Source organism: Ylistrum balloti, unplaced genomic scaffold, assembly GCF_031769215.1.
Source record: "Ylistrum balloti isolate Yb309-2 unplaced genomic scaffold, AGI_CSIRO_Ybal_v1 Utg369616, whole genome shotgun sequence".
Lineage (NCBI taxonomy): Eukaryota > Metazoa > Mollusca > Bivalvia > Pectinida > Pectinidae > Ylistrum > Ylistrum balloti.
In genome coordinates this window covers 466,144-483,732 of record NW_026781889.1, presented here as the reverse complement: position 1 = coordinate 483,732, position 17,589 = coordinate 466,144, and the positions used below count along the sequence as shown (strand labels likewise).

Below are 17,589 nucleotides of genomic sequence, written 5' to 3'. Positions count from 1 at the left end.
TGTGTGCCCACGAAGTTTTCTTAATACAATGGAAATTTGTGTACGTCTACCATCTTCTGTATGGCGTCAGATTACGTACAGCAATACCTTGTTCTCATGTTTCTATAAATAGACCAAATATGTAATCAATAATTGAATTGAACGATTTGTTGCGTAAACAATATCTAGAATTGAGGATCAGAAAAAACAAAGAATGCATTGTTAATGGGTATTGTCTTTTTTACTCTCGAGTTTCATTAATTATCACAAATTAAACAAATCGGTCTTAGCACCTATAAAGTCAATAAACATCTTAGAGGTTTATGTTCATTGCTTTCGTTGATGTCATTAATCCACGGGTTAATTGATCCTTTTAATACTAGTAGAGTTCATGAGTACTTTTTTATAAATTAAATCATTTGCCAATTAAACAATATTTTTTGAGGAACCACGAGTATATATGATTTTATGGTTTCCATTCTCTGCTTGATAACAATCCATGGAATAGAATTGTTATGTTTATCTACGGTGTTTTCGAAACCTTTTGAATGATCTATATTTTGTTGATGTTATTTATATGCCAGATCATATCCTGTTTGTTTTCAATTTTGTTTAATTTTATCTAATAAAAAACTACAACTATTCGTCGAATTTTGCAATATTCTGAATTGATCCCTTATTCTTGGAAGCATAATAATAATTGTTATTAAAGGTATGAAAGGCATTCAATTTTTCGATTTAACGTTATCACTGTATGCCATGATTCCATCTGACCAGTTTCTGATTATACTGTAGATTTCAGGTGATATGGACGATCAAGAGAGCAGCGAGTGGTCGTTTAACGGGAAAATGATGTGCTATTTGAGTTAGAGCGGTTCAAGGCAGCAAATAATTCTTATGTATTAATCAACATTAGGCAAAGTGCTTTCTATAAATTGTGTTATTTTCGGTATGACTCTATCGTGTAATACGGCCATACTTAAGAGGCCATTGATCAAAGTAGAAATGGTGAGTGCGGTACATTTGTATACGGCTGTTCGCACTATTATGTTCCAGAATAAACATTTACCCATCAAATGGACATTACCGAGAGTTGGTAGTGTGTGAAGGTGAACAAACACTGTCCTGACTGAATAGTCATCATTAGCGGCTACCAGATGGTCCAGTGCTACCTTGTTCATCTCTTCTTTTGAACAGACAACCAGATTAACGTTATTTATCTACGTATAAAGACTAATCAGGCATCACGACGACTGGATTGAATGATTATCTACGATTTGTTTAATTAGGATAGATTCCAGACGACGTAAATATTCACATGCACTGTGAATAATGTATAATTATGTAATTGGCGGTGCTCATCTTTTATGGTTTGTCAAATAATCACTATATTAAGGATATATGAATGCGGGATAAATACAGCTAGATAAATCAACTCATATTAATCTTATCGAATCGTGGGCATTGGTTTGTGTGGATTAAGAATACCCATGAAATCCATAAAACAAAACTAAATGATTTTCCGGTATAAGAATTTGCTCGCGTGCTTATTTGTAACAGATTGGAACTGTAAATAATCGAAATAATTCAAACACAACTCTAAACTAGTAACAAAATGACAGCTTTTTCTTAAAGTTGTAAACTCGTTCCGTTTCTAAATGTAATATTTAAGATTTTTTTTCCAGAAAAGTAGGTCATGCTACCGTAATGAATCAATACTTCAATAATTTATCTCTGGTAGAGACATTTAATTACGTAGCTGGTGATCCTTTCCCTGCCATAACTTTTATAGGTATACTATAGGTCTAACACATTAAAATCAACGTGCTTTTCAACAGGTTTATAGTTGACAATATTTTTTCTGACAAAACACTAGAGTTTGAGATGCTAATTCATGTATAAAAATGTTTTGAAATCAATCACAAACTAGAGATAATGATAGCGGTATCACTCAACAATAATGTACTGCTTTTGAAGACAAATTTTGAGGAGGCGTGAATAAGGCCGCGTTTAACAAGTATACATATATTGTATATCAAAACCTTACTTTCAATAAGACTGAAAATAGTGTGGTTCTTCTTAAAATGCTATTGGCCTTGTTAAATTCAAAAACATAATTACTAATCCATAAAGTCGAGAAAAAGTTGTTAATTGACCTCCCGTTATTTTGCCTATTATGTAAGACCAAAAGCATAAATTGTTCCTGGTAATAATTGTCCATTTTCAGTTGTGAAATTTTCAAGACCGACAACTGTCATCGTGAGAGTGCTGAAGTGAAATGTACATACCAGATAGTATTGTAATTGTCTGACATTCGTTTAATTGACAGAAATCAATAATACGTTATGGTCTGCGAGCACTGTGAAATAACTTCGCCACGGCGAAAATCAACATAACACCATTAAGAAGCAGAGAAATTACTCTGTGAAATAAAACTCTGTGCTACAACCGTGACTTGTATTATATGATTGTGCGTTTAAAGTATATGATAGGCATTTGATCGCTTTAGGTTTAGAGCTGAACTGATCACAGGGTGATCTTTCTACTCCAGTTTCATTGGTACCGTACATAGTTGCTGAAAAAGAGTCGCCGATAATCATGTCACTTTATGATATAATATCGAGACTTTGAAGTGATGGTATATGTATCAAAACTCTATTGATCTTAACAAATTACCATGCTTGTGTAATTTTGCTTGTTAACATTAATTATTGAAAGGATAGAAGGTTACTGCCAGAATGAATTGCTAGTCTAGTGTAACGTATTGTTTCAGTGACTATCGAGATCAATACCTATACACAAAGGTGTTTCATTGTTACTTGGTCCACGCTTATTAGGTTCATACAATGTATATTCCTATACTGGACGGATGTTTTTCATTAGCCGTGTGATTTACAGCAAATATCGGAATGTCTACCAACTGATAAAAGAGTCGTAACGAAACTATCGAGGTTGGTGGCAATTTTCGGAATGTGTTCCAACTGATAAAAAAGTCGTAACGCATGTACACTAACTAACTACTAAGGTTGACTGCAAATTTCGGAATGTGTTCTACCTGATGAAATCGTCCAAGTGTATATGGTTAGCTGTAGTGTTTCACTCAATCTATGATACACCTATAGAACCGTGCTGTGGATGGTCTTCAATACTAAGTGGTACAGCAACATCGCTAAATACTAATAAATATCTTCAGTGCTTCTGTGTGCATTTATTAGATGAAATAATCATCCCCTCAGTATACTAAGTCATGACTGTGTGTACATGTGCGTCTAATATCGAAGAGGAGAGGTTTGCGTCGTGACGGAGTACTTTTGGGTATTAAACAGCACCCTGCACTGCAATTCGGCCTTGGATTGGTTTCAATTTTTTCTCAGTCACTGTTTGTCGTCCTAGGGCGCTTAGTAGCACGGCGTGTTTCTACAACTCAGGGCACGGTCCTTCTAACACCGTGGTTGTGTTATGCTACCAAGCAATTTTTACATCAAATGTTTCCATACCTCATCTTTGCACGAGGATAAGATTTTATCAAAGGGATATACTAGATAAGACTCTAACTTCTATTTCCATAATATATCACTATTGTTTTTTCTCTGGAGATTATTATGATTTCGTTAGGCCAGAAGTGTTGGCTTCGTTGCTTTTAAGTGCGACTTTTAATATGATCCGGAAAGTGCCTTGTGTACACTGGTTGTGACAACACATTGGTTGTGTTTTATCATCAAGACGGAATTTATACCGCTTTCTGAACATCTGCAATCATGAATACGGCTGTTACTGGTTTAGTTCACACGGACGCCAAGGAAAATTCTGTGGGATCAGGGTTGCATGGTGCAACCATCACTACAAATATACCCATACTTAACTCTCTGCTGAAAAAATGTAACTGTTTCGTAGTTCGTTGGTTTATTCTACAATTCTTCGCAACGAAAGGTATGTAATAGGTATTCCTTACTCTTACATGATTCTGTTGACATTGTTATAATTAGCAAAGGGAATCCAATTTCTTTTTCTTTTCGGTTCTTTTACTTTTGTAACACTACGGCACTGCAAGACTGTCAATATTATTATTACCACGAACATATTTTCTTTTTTCATCACCAATGAATATTTTGTGATAAGAACAGTAAATGTTTATACTAGTGAGAAAATATCATGATCATATGCGCGTTTGTTTTTGATGTAAACATCTTTCGAATTCTGCGCATGCTCATTGCATGTTCACAGCAACTCTTGTCAGACGACAGGCGTATACAAGGTACATATTGCTTGATTTTTGCGTCTGTCACACGGTCTCGTGGGATGTCTATCGAGATATATGTATATTTTGGCCAGTTCTTGTGTCACGAAATAATGGTTTGACATGTACATCATCGTTAGTACTTTACATAACTTGTATCCAGCACTAAACGCATACATTTCGAGTTTTATTTATTACTTATTTTTATTTATGAAAGTGTAATAAACAGCGATAATGTATGAAAATTGTAGTGTGTGATGAGATAAACTTGATATGAGAGTTCTATGTATGCACCACAGGTTTAGCTGATACAACACTGAAAATATCTACACAATATATATTGTCAATTGTACAATATGCTACTAATGACCATCCATTTGATAAGATATGATACCTGGTCTGTCTGACTGTCTGAAAATTAATTCAGAAGTGATATGTATGTAGATTAATATCGTATACCAAGTACAACATGGGTGCTTAGGTCTATATTTAACATTATCATATAGTTATCATATAGTTCAATTCATTAACTATTGAGATATCAATATACACACCTAATTTGATTGCCAAATCAGATGGGAATGGATACTCTGGTTCGTTTGTTTATTGTATCACGTGTGCACGGCCACACGTGTGCAAATGGAAAACTAATAAATGGATAGAGTGATGAAGCATTACAACTAATACAAACAATATTTCTCCACCCAGGCGGTAGGATATAATCAGTGTTGCTATTATTATTTTCCCTAAGCTTTGTCCTCCGTAGGTGTGTCTACAACACAAGATACTGCGTGCGGTGAGAGGCACAGTATAAACATGTTACTTTATGCCCTCATGAGTCAGATATAAGAGGGTGACGATATACTCTAAGCAAAACTTAAGGTGTGTAAATATTACAGAACAAGATGATGGTGGGACCTGGAACATTTATTTTATATAAGAAGGGCACGGTATTCCCGTTCGACATGAATGGAAGATTGTACTAAATTTAGATCGGGATATGCACTACATGTGGCCTTATGATTAAATTAATAAATTAACGTATATGAGATAACATCAGAAAAGTGTGCATGTGGATTAACTGAACCATGCCACGATTCGGATGAGTGAAACGTATTATTCAGGTTACGGCAAATCTTGGGGACAAAAATTCCACCATCAATGTCTACCAAGTGCTACCCCGAAGGTTGGGCAAATGTTACATGTGGATATCACATTTCAATATAAATTTAAATTTAGAATGATATAGAGTAGAGCCAAATGTTTCTTTACTGAACTGTATATCAGACAATATTTTTTTCTTATTTACTGAAATAACAATAATCTAAGATAACACATCACTGGCCTTTTTGTGTTACTAGACGCGTAAATTGGTTTTGGCCTAATTTGTCGAAGTTCAATGAACCATAACAAAAGAACGTCTTCCGTGATGCAAACAGTAAAGTGGATTGTAAATAATAAAATACATTATTTTGATGTTGTTTATTTCATGTCAACGCACTACAAGCTATATTGTCTTCATTTCCTGTTAGTTCGAACCCTTGTCTCGGATAATGAACGTTTAAACGCCTAAAAGCTGTTTATTGCCACAAAATTGTCATTTCGATCACCATTCAGACTCAAACCAATTGAATGCTTTCACTGAATTGGGGATATTGGAAAGCTATAAATGTACGTTCCCTACAAACAGGCGATTTTTTCCTTTTTAAGACCTTCTTCCTGTTTGAGTTTTTATGTCCCTTAGATCATTTATATCGACCGTTAAATGTTATACATAAAATTACCAACCCAGACCAAGGAGGACATAAGAAAATATCTAAGAGTTTGGTGAGTAAAAATCAAACCTATCAAATATTCACAGTATCAGCTGATCCTTTAAAAAAATAATTCTCTTCTCGTATATAAGGGAGAAGGAAAAACACAACATGCATTTCTTAATTTGTTAAATGCTTTGTTCCTACTTCTTACCATCGTCCTATCACCGGTCATTGAAGGACTGCCTTCATTGTAGGTAAACTCGGTGCACGTATTACTAGGGGGCTGTAATGTTTTGTGCAAGCTTCCATGTAACATTGCAACCCAACAAGCCATAATATGGTAACAATGTGTGAACCAGTCATTACACTAAGTTACCATAATTCTGTGCAAAATCCAACGAGTTGCACCCCCCAATTGATATGTCTCGGTGAGAAAATAGAAACCAAAACCTTACCTTTAGACTGAAAATGAGACTGTTTCAAGATACACATTAGAAATATAGCTATTAAGCAGAAAATGTTAGTTCCCCGATTTAGTCGCTTCTTGATATCATACAATTAGGGCGACATGTGCAATCTTTGTGCCCTTTTTGCAAGGTAAATCTAACTCTAAAAACGCACATTATCTTATTGTTACTTTATCTAATACATATATTGAAAATAAGAAATAGTTAATATTACATTCATGTAAACTGATCAGGAATTTTTGAAAGCTACTTATTATCAGTATGGGTTATGAAATTTTTATATGTAGGTCATTCCAAACTGTGGAAACATCTGGTTATTGTATTCTGGAAGACATACCCAAATAGACATGTAATACTTGACATGGATATCTGCAGTCAGTAGATACTAACTCATCAGTTTTACAACGTCCCCCTAGAGGATGTAAAATGTAAAGATTATTTGGCAACCTATACTGATGTCACGAAGTTTTTCAATCAACATGATCCGGTTTTCTATTTTAATATTAACCGGACCTCGAATATATGAACTTTATCAAGTCACAGCAGAAAAAATAGATATTTCGTAGAATAGCATAGTTATCTCATTTTTATATGCATGACATTCGTGACATAAAGTTGAAAATGAAGCTGACAAATCTTTGTAATTATAAACACGATAGGTGCAATATCCTATGTGTTCATAACCATTTTTCTGTGGTAGAAATAAATAAAACCAGACTTGGTATAAATATATCTCAAGAGCATTGTCCTCATACAATTGGTGGAAGGTATTATGGTTGCAATCTAAAGCAGGTGCTCACATAAGGGTTATTTTTGGAATAGATTCGTTTCTCACTGTCACATTTACTTTATGTAGATGTACAATATAGTGCATACTGTAAAACAATACGTTTTCATGGAACTCAATTTTCGTGTGTTCTATTGGTGCCCCCCCCCTCCTATATATATATAGGATACAGTAATGTATGATGCTCTGAAAATACTTTGAAATTAAATTTGATGCTGTAGATTCATATCTATTTCGGACATTAAAACTGCAACATGGAAAACGTTTGGACAAAAAAAAAACACTTCCTCCACATTACACATTATAAGATTGTATTTATATGTACCTTTATATACCACTGTATATGACATTCTATTAGCAGTAGATATACAAAATGAAAGCCTAGATTTGACAATAATAATTTCCATACGTAAGTTGTGCATACGTATGTGTAGATTTTATTTAAATCTGACATTGAATAAAGGAAATGTGAAGAAAAGTATGGATAAATATTGCATAAAAACAAGGAAACAGGGTCATCAAGTTATTCGATAGTGGTACGGAATATAATGATATAAAATATCCTACTATTAGTATTTTAACAATATCATATGTACTTGTTGTTTCCACAGGTACAATATAGTAGTGGAAACTGTGATACAACGTCCAATAAATACAGTAGCAGTTTGAAAGATAATCAATTCCTTATCAATGCAGTTCAAACCTGTTAAGAGTGTTTATGAATACGGTAGACAAAAAGGTGACATTCCTGTACACATGTGTTGGAACTTAACTTATGGATAATTGATACGAAATCAATACTAAACATCGTCCTGATATACTAGTCTTATTTCAGTCTGACTAGTGTTTTCGGTATACAGTGTAAAACAAGTCAACGGTCACGAATGAGTGATTTGGAATGACAATAAACCATTTTAATGCGTTATACTCGAAAACATATTTTGCTGAAGTTCGTAGCGATTTGTTACGGGGATGATTTTAATAATACTGACACAATGGCAGTAGAGCATTTATTCCAAACTAGGTAACATAATACATTATTTATTATTTTCTTATCATACAACAAGCTTACAATATGCATATACACGTATCAAACTGCAACCGAATACCCCAGTTTAAAGTAAAAGTAAAGCACTGATGATAAGATATCACAATAATGTTTTCCGTGCCATGACAATGTTAAATGATTTAGAGAACTGACAAATTTCCTTGCAGGCCTTTAACGAACCCGTTAAAACTAATTGTATCTTCCTATTGTTTTTCTTCCTTTCATTTTTGTAATTCATGGCTTTCATACCATTGTTTGCGTGAGGTAAATTAGTGCAAAACGCATGCACCAAAAATAAACCGTATCACAATATACATCACTTAAAGTACATGTGCTCAATTAGGCTGCGTAATCGAATGGTACTTAAAAAACATTTCTATTTCTATATTTTTTGTGAAAAAAACCCAGACAAACAAACAAACAAAATGTCAAAATAAAACAAAATGGCTGAAACACAGGGCTACACATCAAACCGACACAGAAAAAGGAGAATCAATATATCACAAATGGGTCCATCGGATCCCAACACCAGTAACTCATTTAAGATTAATTATGATGCAATTTTATAAATTGGTATTTAACACAGGTGACCAATATATCTCCTCTTAGATATGTTATTCTATATGAATAGCCACTGCATCATCTTCAATGCATGGACGATACCATAGAATTAAATAACGGACAGATTAGTTGTATATCGTGCGGATCTAATGTGCTCAACTAGTTCCTAGCTCTATTAATGTAGGTAAAGTAAGTGTATGTACGTAAGTGTCTTTTGATGTCTTTTATAGTGAAATCTGGCACTGAGGTCATGGTATTTATTCCTCTACCAAGTGCAATTTTTTAATGACCTTTTTTCCTGTTGCAAGTTCTACTTGCCGGTTATTGCTGGTCTGATTCTAAAAATATCGAATCGTCCCGGGAAATGTCTCATACGAGACCAACAAAATATTAATTCATACTGGGATGGTTTGAAATGATGATGACATTTAGATAAACACAGAAAAAACGATAAAAAAAACCGATAACCCAACACATTTATTGATGATATAGCTAAAACTTACATAAAGACTCAATTTGACTATCTCAAAAAACCACTTCATTAGATTATCAAAATTGCTTAATTTATTGTAACATGATAAGATTTATTCTAACTTTAATTTTAACAATAAAGAAGTTCATAAGATTAGATACAATGAAAGATTCCACAGGTCATGTAACATATAAGAAAGGAGATATTTTGTAATTGATAGTATGGGGGTAGATAAGCATGGGTACACATCATACCTAAATCATACGTAGATGGTTCTGATTTGATTTCTTGGCATTACCAAAACGAAGCAAGTATCTTGTTCCGTTTTAGTTGAAAGCTTCCTCCCTTAATGAGACATATCTTACGGAAATCAATCTTACGTTGATATTTTGCACGATTAAATGTATGGACATCTTATCTTAGTTAAAAGTTCACGCGTATTCACCATGCGTTAACTTCCCTAGCCATTTCAATAATTTTGTAACATAAGAGGCTTAATTGTTTTTAATGTTCTGAATTGTTTGCGACTTTGAGACTTTTTCTTTAAACAAAAGTGTGTATTTTTCAGGACAATCATAAATATTCCCATTTTTTCTCATTGTTGTTGATAGCGTCGTCAAATCGACATTTTCTAGAAATAGGCACATGTACCACTGACAGAATTAAGTATTAATGCCAAGAGATGCCAAAGACAAAACATATCAGCAATATATTCCAATACATAATATTTTGCTCCAATTCATCAAATTTGATTTTGAATTAAGAGTTTGTGTTATGGCTATGATGCATATCATTATCGACCATTGGCACCAAGAGTTCAGTGCGTTAATCCATAAACAGATTGAATTACAACTGTTACAAAGAGCATGTCAATAGACTCTTAACTCATATTCTAACTCTATGAGACTAAGGAAACAACCAAAAGAAAGATAGATACGCGCAGAAACAAATAAGCGTCTTCTGCTTTATCGATTACATCCGCCAACATCGACCATATAAGTCTAGGAACATCCAAGTAAGTAAGGTCACATTCCGAAAAGAACGAAAGAAAACAAAAGACGAAGTTAATAATAAACATTTCAACACAATCATGATTCAAATTCACGGGAGCATCAAAATACATTTTGTAAATCACTTATGTTTCGCGTGAAATATAATTGATTTACAGTGTATGAAAATGTCGTTTAAATTATATGCCAAGAACACAAAATCCATAGTATTATATAAAGGGCATATCGTGAAAACAATCCTGAAACTAAACATCAACATTCGTTCGAAGAATCAGATATTTTGTCTTAGTGGTCGATAAAATAGGTCGCCACACAAAAGATCTGGAGCATGTTACATTTAACATCAACTTGACCTGGTCGAGTTAAAGTGTAGTGTGACTAATGTGATCGTTTATAATTACAAAAATGTCAGGGGTTATTTACTCTCAACTCCGGTATCTCACCTAATTGTCTTGGAAGTTCTCGGTACCCTCGACTCTAGATTTCCTAAGTCGTATTTCGGATCGATCGTGTTAGTTAGAACCGGTCTGTGGGGAAATAAATGATGAATAATACTTTATCTTACATTATATACAGTCAAATACTGTGCATGACCATTTGTTTCTTAACATCTGCATAAAGCAACGATGCATTTTCTCTGTATAATTATGGCAAATTCTATCAATATATTTATTTGAAAGGTAGGACCATGTGGAATTCAAACAGTCAATTTTTTCGCACGCCTAGTGAAGTCTTTAAAATAAAATAGCATGTTTCGGCACGTAATAAAGTTCAACACAAATTCAGCACACAAAAATATCCAAGGTAAAAAATATACCGGAGGTGAAGCCATTGTAGAACAACGAGGAAGTGATGCTATTATTTTTAAACTCTGACAAATGGATAGAAGGGTCTACTGAGCTCTGTCCCAACTCTCCATGGTGTCTCAAAGTAATGTTGTTTATATAGATAACCAAACATAGGATAGTAGCGCGAGAGATACTGGACGTTTATCTAACATTGGGTCACAGGAAATTAAACTCGATGATACTAATCATTCAGAATAGCAAAACGTTAAGTAGACTAGGTTTGGTATTGATAAAATATTTACACAGAATGGCACATTGTGTACCGATTAGTTGCAAGAGAAATAAAACACAGTGTCACTTTAGAGCACATTTTCTGTGAAAATTAACGTCCTTGCAACAGACGGGGTCCAAAGAGGATAGGTGTAAGAGGAGACAATAAAATTAGAAAACAAAGTACAGGAAGGAACTTCAGAAAGAAAAGAAAAAAAAATATCAATACCTCAGTCTTTGCAATAAGGATAACATACCTATTTATGAACTTTTATGGTATAGGACATGGGAAAAACCATTCTGCAATGATACATCATACTCTGTTTTAGGACTCATAGATGTCTTTGATAAGAAGACATCAAAGAAACCTACCCGGGCCCCACATGTTGCTGCCCCATCCCCAAGGACTTTAATAACGTGACAGACAACAGGATTAATTTCCGGCTAATGTACTTTACTTAAAGTCTTTTCGTAAATACCCGCGAGGTGTTTTTCATTCAGTCATTCAGGCCATTAGGCACGTTGTTTATTTCCGTTATTTATTTTCGCTAAAAGAAAGGAAGACGATTGTTTTTGTCAAAATGGAATAATAATTCAATTAACATTTTATTCAAGTTATTTGATTTATACATTCTCGTTTGAATTGTAATAACAGTAAACACTTCTGGTGGACTGAAAGTCCCGGAGTTTTGCCATAATATGTACGCCACGTTCTAATTCATTCGAATAATGACACGGTTCAGAATATACACACTTCAAAACATGCTGCATCAAAATATCTGATATATGAAAATTACGAAATTTATCTAATTATAGAGCTACTGCACCTCCTCGAATGAATTTTGACTTTTCTTTCTATCACTGGATTTTCCTAAGTCTCCTCAAAATTCAGACATTTAGCATCACTGTCGAGTCCAAGAAGGACGCAACAGCTGTATGATTTTAATACATTGTTTGGCTCTATCGTATCTAATTCTAAATTTATTACGAAAGGTGCTATTCACTTTTGTGTCTTTTGTACAATCAATGGATATTAGTTTTATTCTTGCATACGATAGATATCTCATCTTAGGCAATGTACATGGTGGAATTCAATATCATTCCGTCCTGGAAAAAGAGCACTTTGTGTGTTTGCCATGTGCCAAAACATCTGTGGCATATTTCGCAAACTACTATCATAGCATTTGGTTTATGTGATGTTTTTATTTTGTTTGATTGACAAACAGACATTAAATCCACTCACGCGACCTTGGGGTTGGCAGGTAGTAAGATCCTTATACGCGATGTCTACTCTCAGTACATAAATATCTCCCCGTAACATAGGGATTTCATTACAAATGTTACATGATCGGCAATGTACCTTTGTCCGATATGAAAGATTCATGTCTATCTGAATTTGTTGCCAAGCCATGGATTTCACTGATAATAAAACTACACTATGAGCTGTTCGCAATGTCCATCATCCCCAGATGTATACTGATGGCATTAGTACTTGTTCAGGAATGAAAATGTTTGAATGAGGGGATACCAGTGTGTTCTATATTTGCACATTTAAACGCTCACATTTCATATTATCAACCGTTCTAGAGGTTTCGCCAAGCGTAATATAAGTATAATGCATGTTTTCTGCGCCATTGAATCTTATTTCCAATACGATGAGTCATATCATATTAGCTTCATAATATATTCCCTTTTGGTATATAAATATTTTTTTTTCACATTGAGTGACATTTAGGTGAACATCCAATATTTGTTTGTCGCCAATTTGCTTCACATAGAATCCCATTTCCTTAGCCGTACTGAATCACATATATGATAGTACAGGAGTCTTAATGGTGATAACATCAAGAACTAACCAACGTGTACTTTCTAAGCTGTACACATATCATAGATACTGCAAATTACGGATGTTTTGTGTATTATTTATTTTCCCATATATCATGTGAAGATAATAGCTCACAAATCAACCCGTCAGTTGTGGCGAACATGTTACTACGTATATATTAACATACAACATATTCTACAATAACCAGTAGTAGCCTATTACATATGTACTTATCCAACATAGCTTGTCGCCAGCTGTCGACCTCATTCATCTCTCACATGCATTTCAGATCACACATGCGCTCTACATATATATAACACGTGCATTCTATTACATATACACACGGCCACGGTGTAACGCGGATGAGGAATGAGATAGCTTAAGACAATTAGCTACGAGGTCATCAGTGTCAGGGTATTTCATGTAGTAGGCCTCAATCTATCATACACACGTGTTAAACACAACGACTCTGCATTCCTCAATACACGTGTTTTTCCATATTGCCACGTGTTAACAACAACCTTGAGTAGAATTATTGTATTTACTCATGTTATTTACGAAAATGATTTGCCAGGGAAAAACGTTACGTTTAATGTATGTATAAGTATGTTCTTGTGTATGTTTCTACACGGTATAAAGGTATGTCCTTTACAAACAGAAAGTCGAAGCATTTAAACCATTTCCCGTAATCCTATTTACTTATGTACGTACAGTTCTGCTGGAAACTCGACATGCAGCTGCAAAGAACACCTGTTTTATGGAACCTTACGGCATGTTTATTCTGTCTCTTCTAATTAACATTGATTTTTTTTTTAAATTTACGTGCTGTCACTTAGATACAATTTCTTAATTTTTATTTCACCCCATCAGATCAAACCTCCATGTATTTTTGCTCTTTTGTACATTGAATTTGAGTTTGTATTTTGTTGATATGTTGGTATTTTCGTATGTTTATTTTTCTGTAACAGTTAAACGAAACCTTAACGAAAATCTAATTTGACTGTTGTTGAAGGGAAGGAAACTCGAAGGGTGATGAAGACATTTCATGACTGTCTTTCTTTCCTTCCAAGATAGGTGTCAAATTACAGCACGACAACTGTACAATGCGGAAGCTGGAAGTTGTAAATGCCTTTTCAGCTGACTTGTTAAGTCACTTCCATAACACAAGGTTATGTCGTTCAGAGACACCCAGTAAATTATTAGACTCATGTGAACGTCGAGGTTCTATTTTCAACCTGTCGTTACGCTTTCCAAGAGCATTTCACCTTTTCAAGGGGATTTGGTAACAAGTTCACTTCTTAGCAACATCATGGTTACGATTTTCTAAATGGAAAAAAAATATTTATGAATATGTAAATGTGTCAGCTTAATGTTAAACGGAGCAATATCGCCCGTTATCTTGAAGGGCATGCATTAGTAAATAGTCAAAATTACGGAATGCGCTAAATAATACGACAGGTAATTACAACATGGTGACATGGGCATACTTAACATGGGTTCTGGAATATCTAGACTTATGTTGTACGAAAAACTATACCGGTCTGATGTGAAATATCTATGTCATATAGAATAATATCATAAAGAATATTTAAATTGTATTTTTTGTGATATTGTAAGTCAACATGGCAATATTCCAGCATTAAGCGTTATCCGTAGAATTCAAAATGCAGACAACAGATATTTTGAGGTTCTTAGGTTTGCTTCAGAAAAATTGGGATTTTTTATGCGTGTAATGGTTTTCCTGGTGTCTCCCGAACAGATGATGGTCTCAAAACATGAAAGATGTATGGTTAAAATACTACACCAGTACCTGGAGTCAACATTGAGAAGTGTATATACACACCGCAATGGTCTCTTCCTGTTGTAAGGAATTGAAACACCAAACCCTATTATTCTTCGTAGAAAACACATCTCTTGATCGTTCTGTTGGGAAAAGCGAGAACAGCATGAGCTATGCCGGCCAATTTAAAAAAAAACAATTGTGTATTTGTGGTGTGAAATATTTTCGTATTGTGTGTCAAAGTCATATTGATTTTAAGATAAAAAAGCTATTCTTTTTCAAACAAAGGTAAATAGATCGTAAAGAGTTGGGTGAAGTATTTATTTTTTTCTAAACTGCTGTCACGAGATATTATATAAAAATACATTATATCCCTCTTTGTCTTTTTTTTTTAAGAATATCCATCCTTACTCTATTCAGTGTATTACAACGATTGCACGCGAATAAAATCGACACAAGGGATCTTTTTTCTCAGGATTCCTATAGGGGATGCTAAATTCTGTTTCGAAAATCTAATCTAATGTTTGTCTGGCAACATCATTTTGAAGTTTGATTAAACTGTTTTGAATGTTTCACAATAAAATATTTCAAAGTGAATTTGAAAGGATTTCGCTACATTAAGGAAAACACAGAACACATCTTGTCGTCGTCTCAACGTGTGCGTCGTGTTCTTTAGAAATTCATTCCCTGCTGAATAAGAATGTAATTGAATAGAAAAGACACCAAGGGCATAAGGTTCGATTTGTTACGGACTAATGGTCTTTTCCCTTTTTTGACAATGTATTATTACCCAATGTTATTTCGAGGTCTCCGCCCCGAATAATATATATTAGAATCATTTTCTTCGACCTTTTTTATAAAAAAATATCAATCATCATTCTTTTAAAGTGCATCTTCTCTTCGTAGATCTAAATAACAACCATTAAGAATATGAAGAAATGCTTCATCCCTTTCAGTAAACCGATCAATTTTGTGCGATTTCGTTTTAAACTCGTAGAAACACTGTAATTTCCACTGCTAACTCCCATTGGAGCTCTCGAGGCACCAAATGTGTCTAAAAATGAATTATTTTCGTCAAGGGATCACTTTGATTCAGTTTCATTTGCGTAATGAACGTTAAGTCGGATTTTCGAAGTTCCAAATGTTTTGTTTTTCAGAACTGGTACAATAGTTTTAATTTATTTTTTTAGATTAATAAAACTGGTTTAAAACATATTGTTTTCTAGATCTAATTTAATAATTAAGATTATTACTTCTACCATATAATTTTGGTATGGCACACTAAGTCCCCCTAAATTGGAAACCAATTACATGTAATTGACAACTTGTTGCTACACGAACTGAATATGAATAATACCCTAGCCCCACCCAGAACATTTTTTTTTTCATTTTTTTGTTTTTGTTTTCAATATGCATATAATGGTAAGTTGTATGTAACATCAGGTTGTTTTATTTTTTTTCATTGTATGTATTGTGATGTTAGAGTGTCTTCTTAACACTTTAATAAACCCTTAATAATATCCCCTTAAAACATTTGTTCATAAAAGTTGCTTATTTACTTATTTCTTAGAATATCAAAAATAAATTCGTCAGTTAAGATCTGTCCAAAGAAGTGGGGTATAATGTTGATAAAGATAACAGAATTGGAAATATCAGCTCAATTTGTTATGAAAAATTAAGCTTTTTATCACACAAACTGACTACAAAATAATGCCTGTGATTTTCACAGTATGCTTTAAAGACAAAGCCACGGACGCCTTTCTTTTTGTAGTGAAAACTATTGTAGTCAAACATACGTAGTCCTTATTGAAACTTGAAAGAACCCCTTATATATATGTATTATTGATCTTGCTTTGTACAGTATAATAGGTAGGTGAGAGTTATGAAAAACGATGTTAGGTATTAAGTGCATATTCCACGAAGACAAAAAGTCATATTTTGGTAAAATATGACTGAAAATCTCAATACAGTCAGACGTCAAACACATTATATTATGTAACAAAAAAAATGTATTTACTTCATCTGGAAAATATCCGTAGAGTTGAACTTAGAAAAAATGGTTTTGCCCAAAATGCCTCTTAAGAAAGAGTAAGAGATTTTGTATCTCAGCCAAAAACAGTATGTATATATATATATACCATATACAGGATTTATGTTCTCTCTGTTCCAATAAACAGTTTAAATAAATTTCCCAGAGCGATTGATAAAGATGTTTTAAAGTTTCTTATCAGGAGCATATGTTAGAAGCTTAAGTCTGGCTGGAAGAATGCTGTGAGTAAGATATACTGTTCAATATAATACAATGACAAAATAAATGCCGCTTAGTATCTAAATCATTCCACAAACACTTCTTCTGTTACAGACTAGCCATGCGCTTAAAGCTTAAGCAATCAAACAGAACTGAAATGCTGAGTGCAAAATCATCTATTTTCGTGGGGCTCAATGCCATAGTTTTAAAACAAAAAGTGCATTTCGTAGGCACTTGATTTAATTGATAATCTTTCTCACGAAATCCACTTTCAATAAATCCAAGTCAATTGTACCTGTTTATTGTTTCGACATATATCTCATATATAAATTCGCGGATTAAGAGTAACCCCGAATTTAA

General features: G+C 33.8%; 1 protein-coding gene across 8 annotated transcripts in view; it reads left to right on the top strand.

The window, feature by feature from the left end:
• LOC132548223 (Kv channel-interacting protein 4-like) overlaps positions 1-17,589 on the top strand; it is a 380,433-nt gene that overhangs the window by 85,703 nt on the left and 277,141 nt on the right. Inside the window, exon 1 of one of the 8 annotated variants that reach the window (XM_060212068.1) lies at positions 3,276-3,909. The exons of 6 other annotated variants lie outside the window; for them this stretch is intronic. In XM_060212068.1, the coding sequence (XP_060068051.1) occupies positions 3,738-3,909 (172 nt within the window). In that variant the 5' untranslated portion in view covers positions 3,276-3,737. Of the gene's footprint in view, positions 1-3,275; positions 3,910-17,589 lie in introns of those variants that run through there. One more of the 8 variants, XM_060212084.1, reaches the window with a different exon arrangement.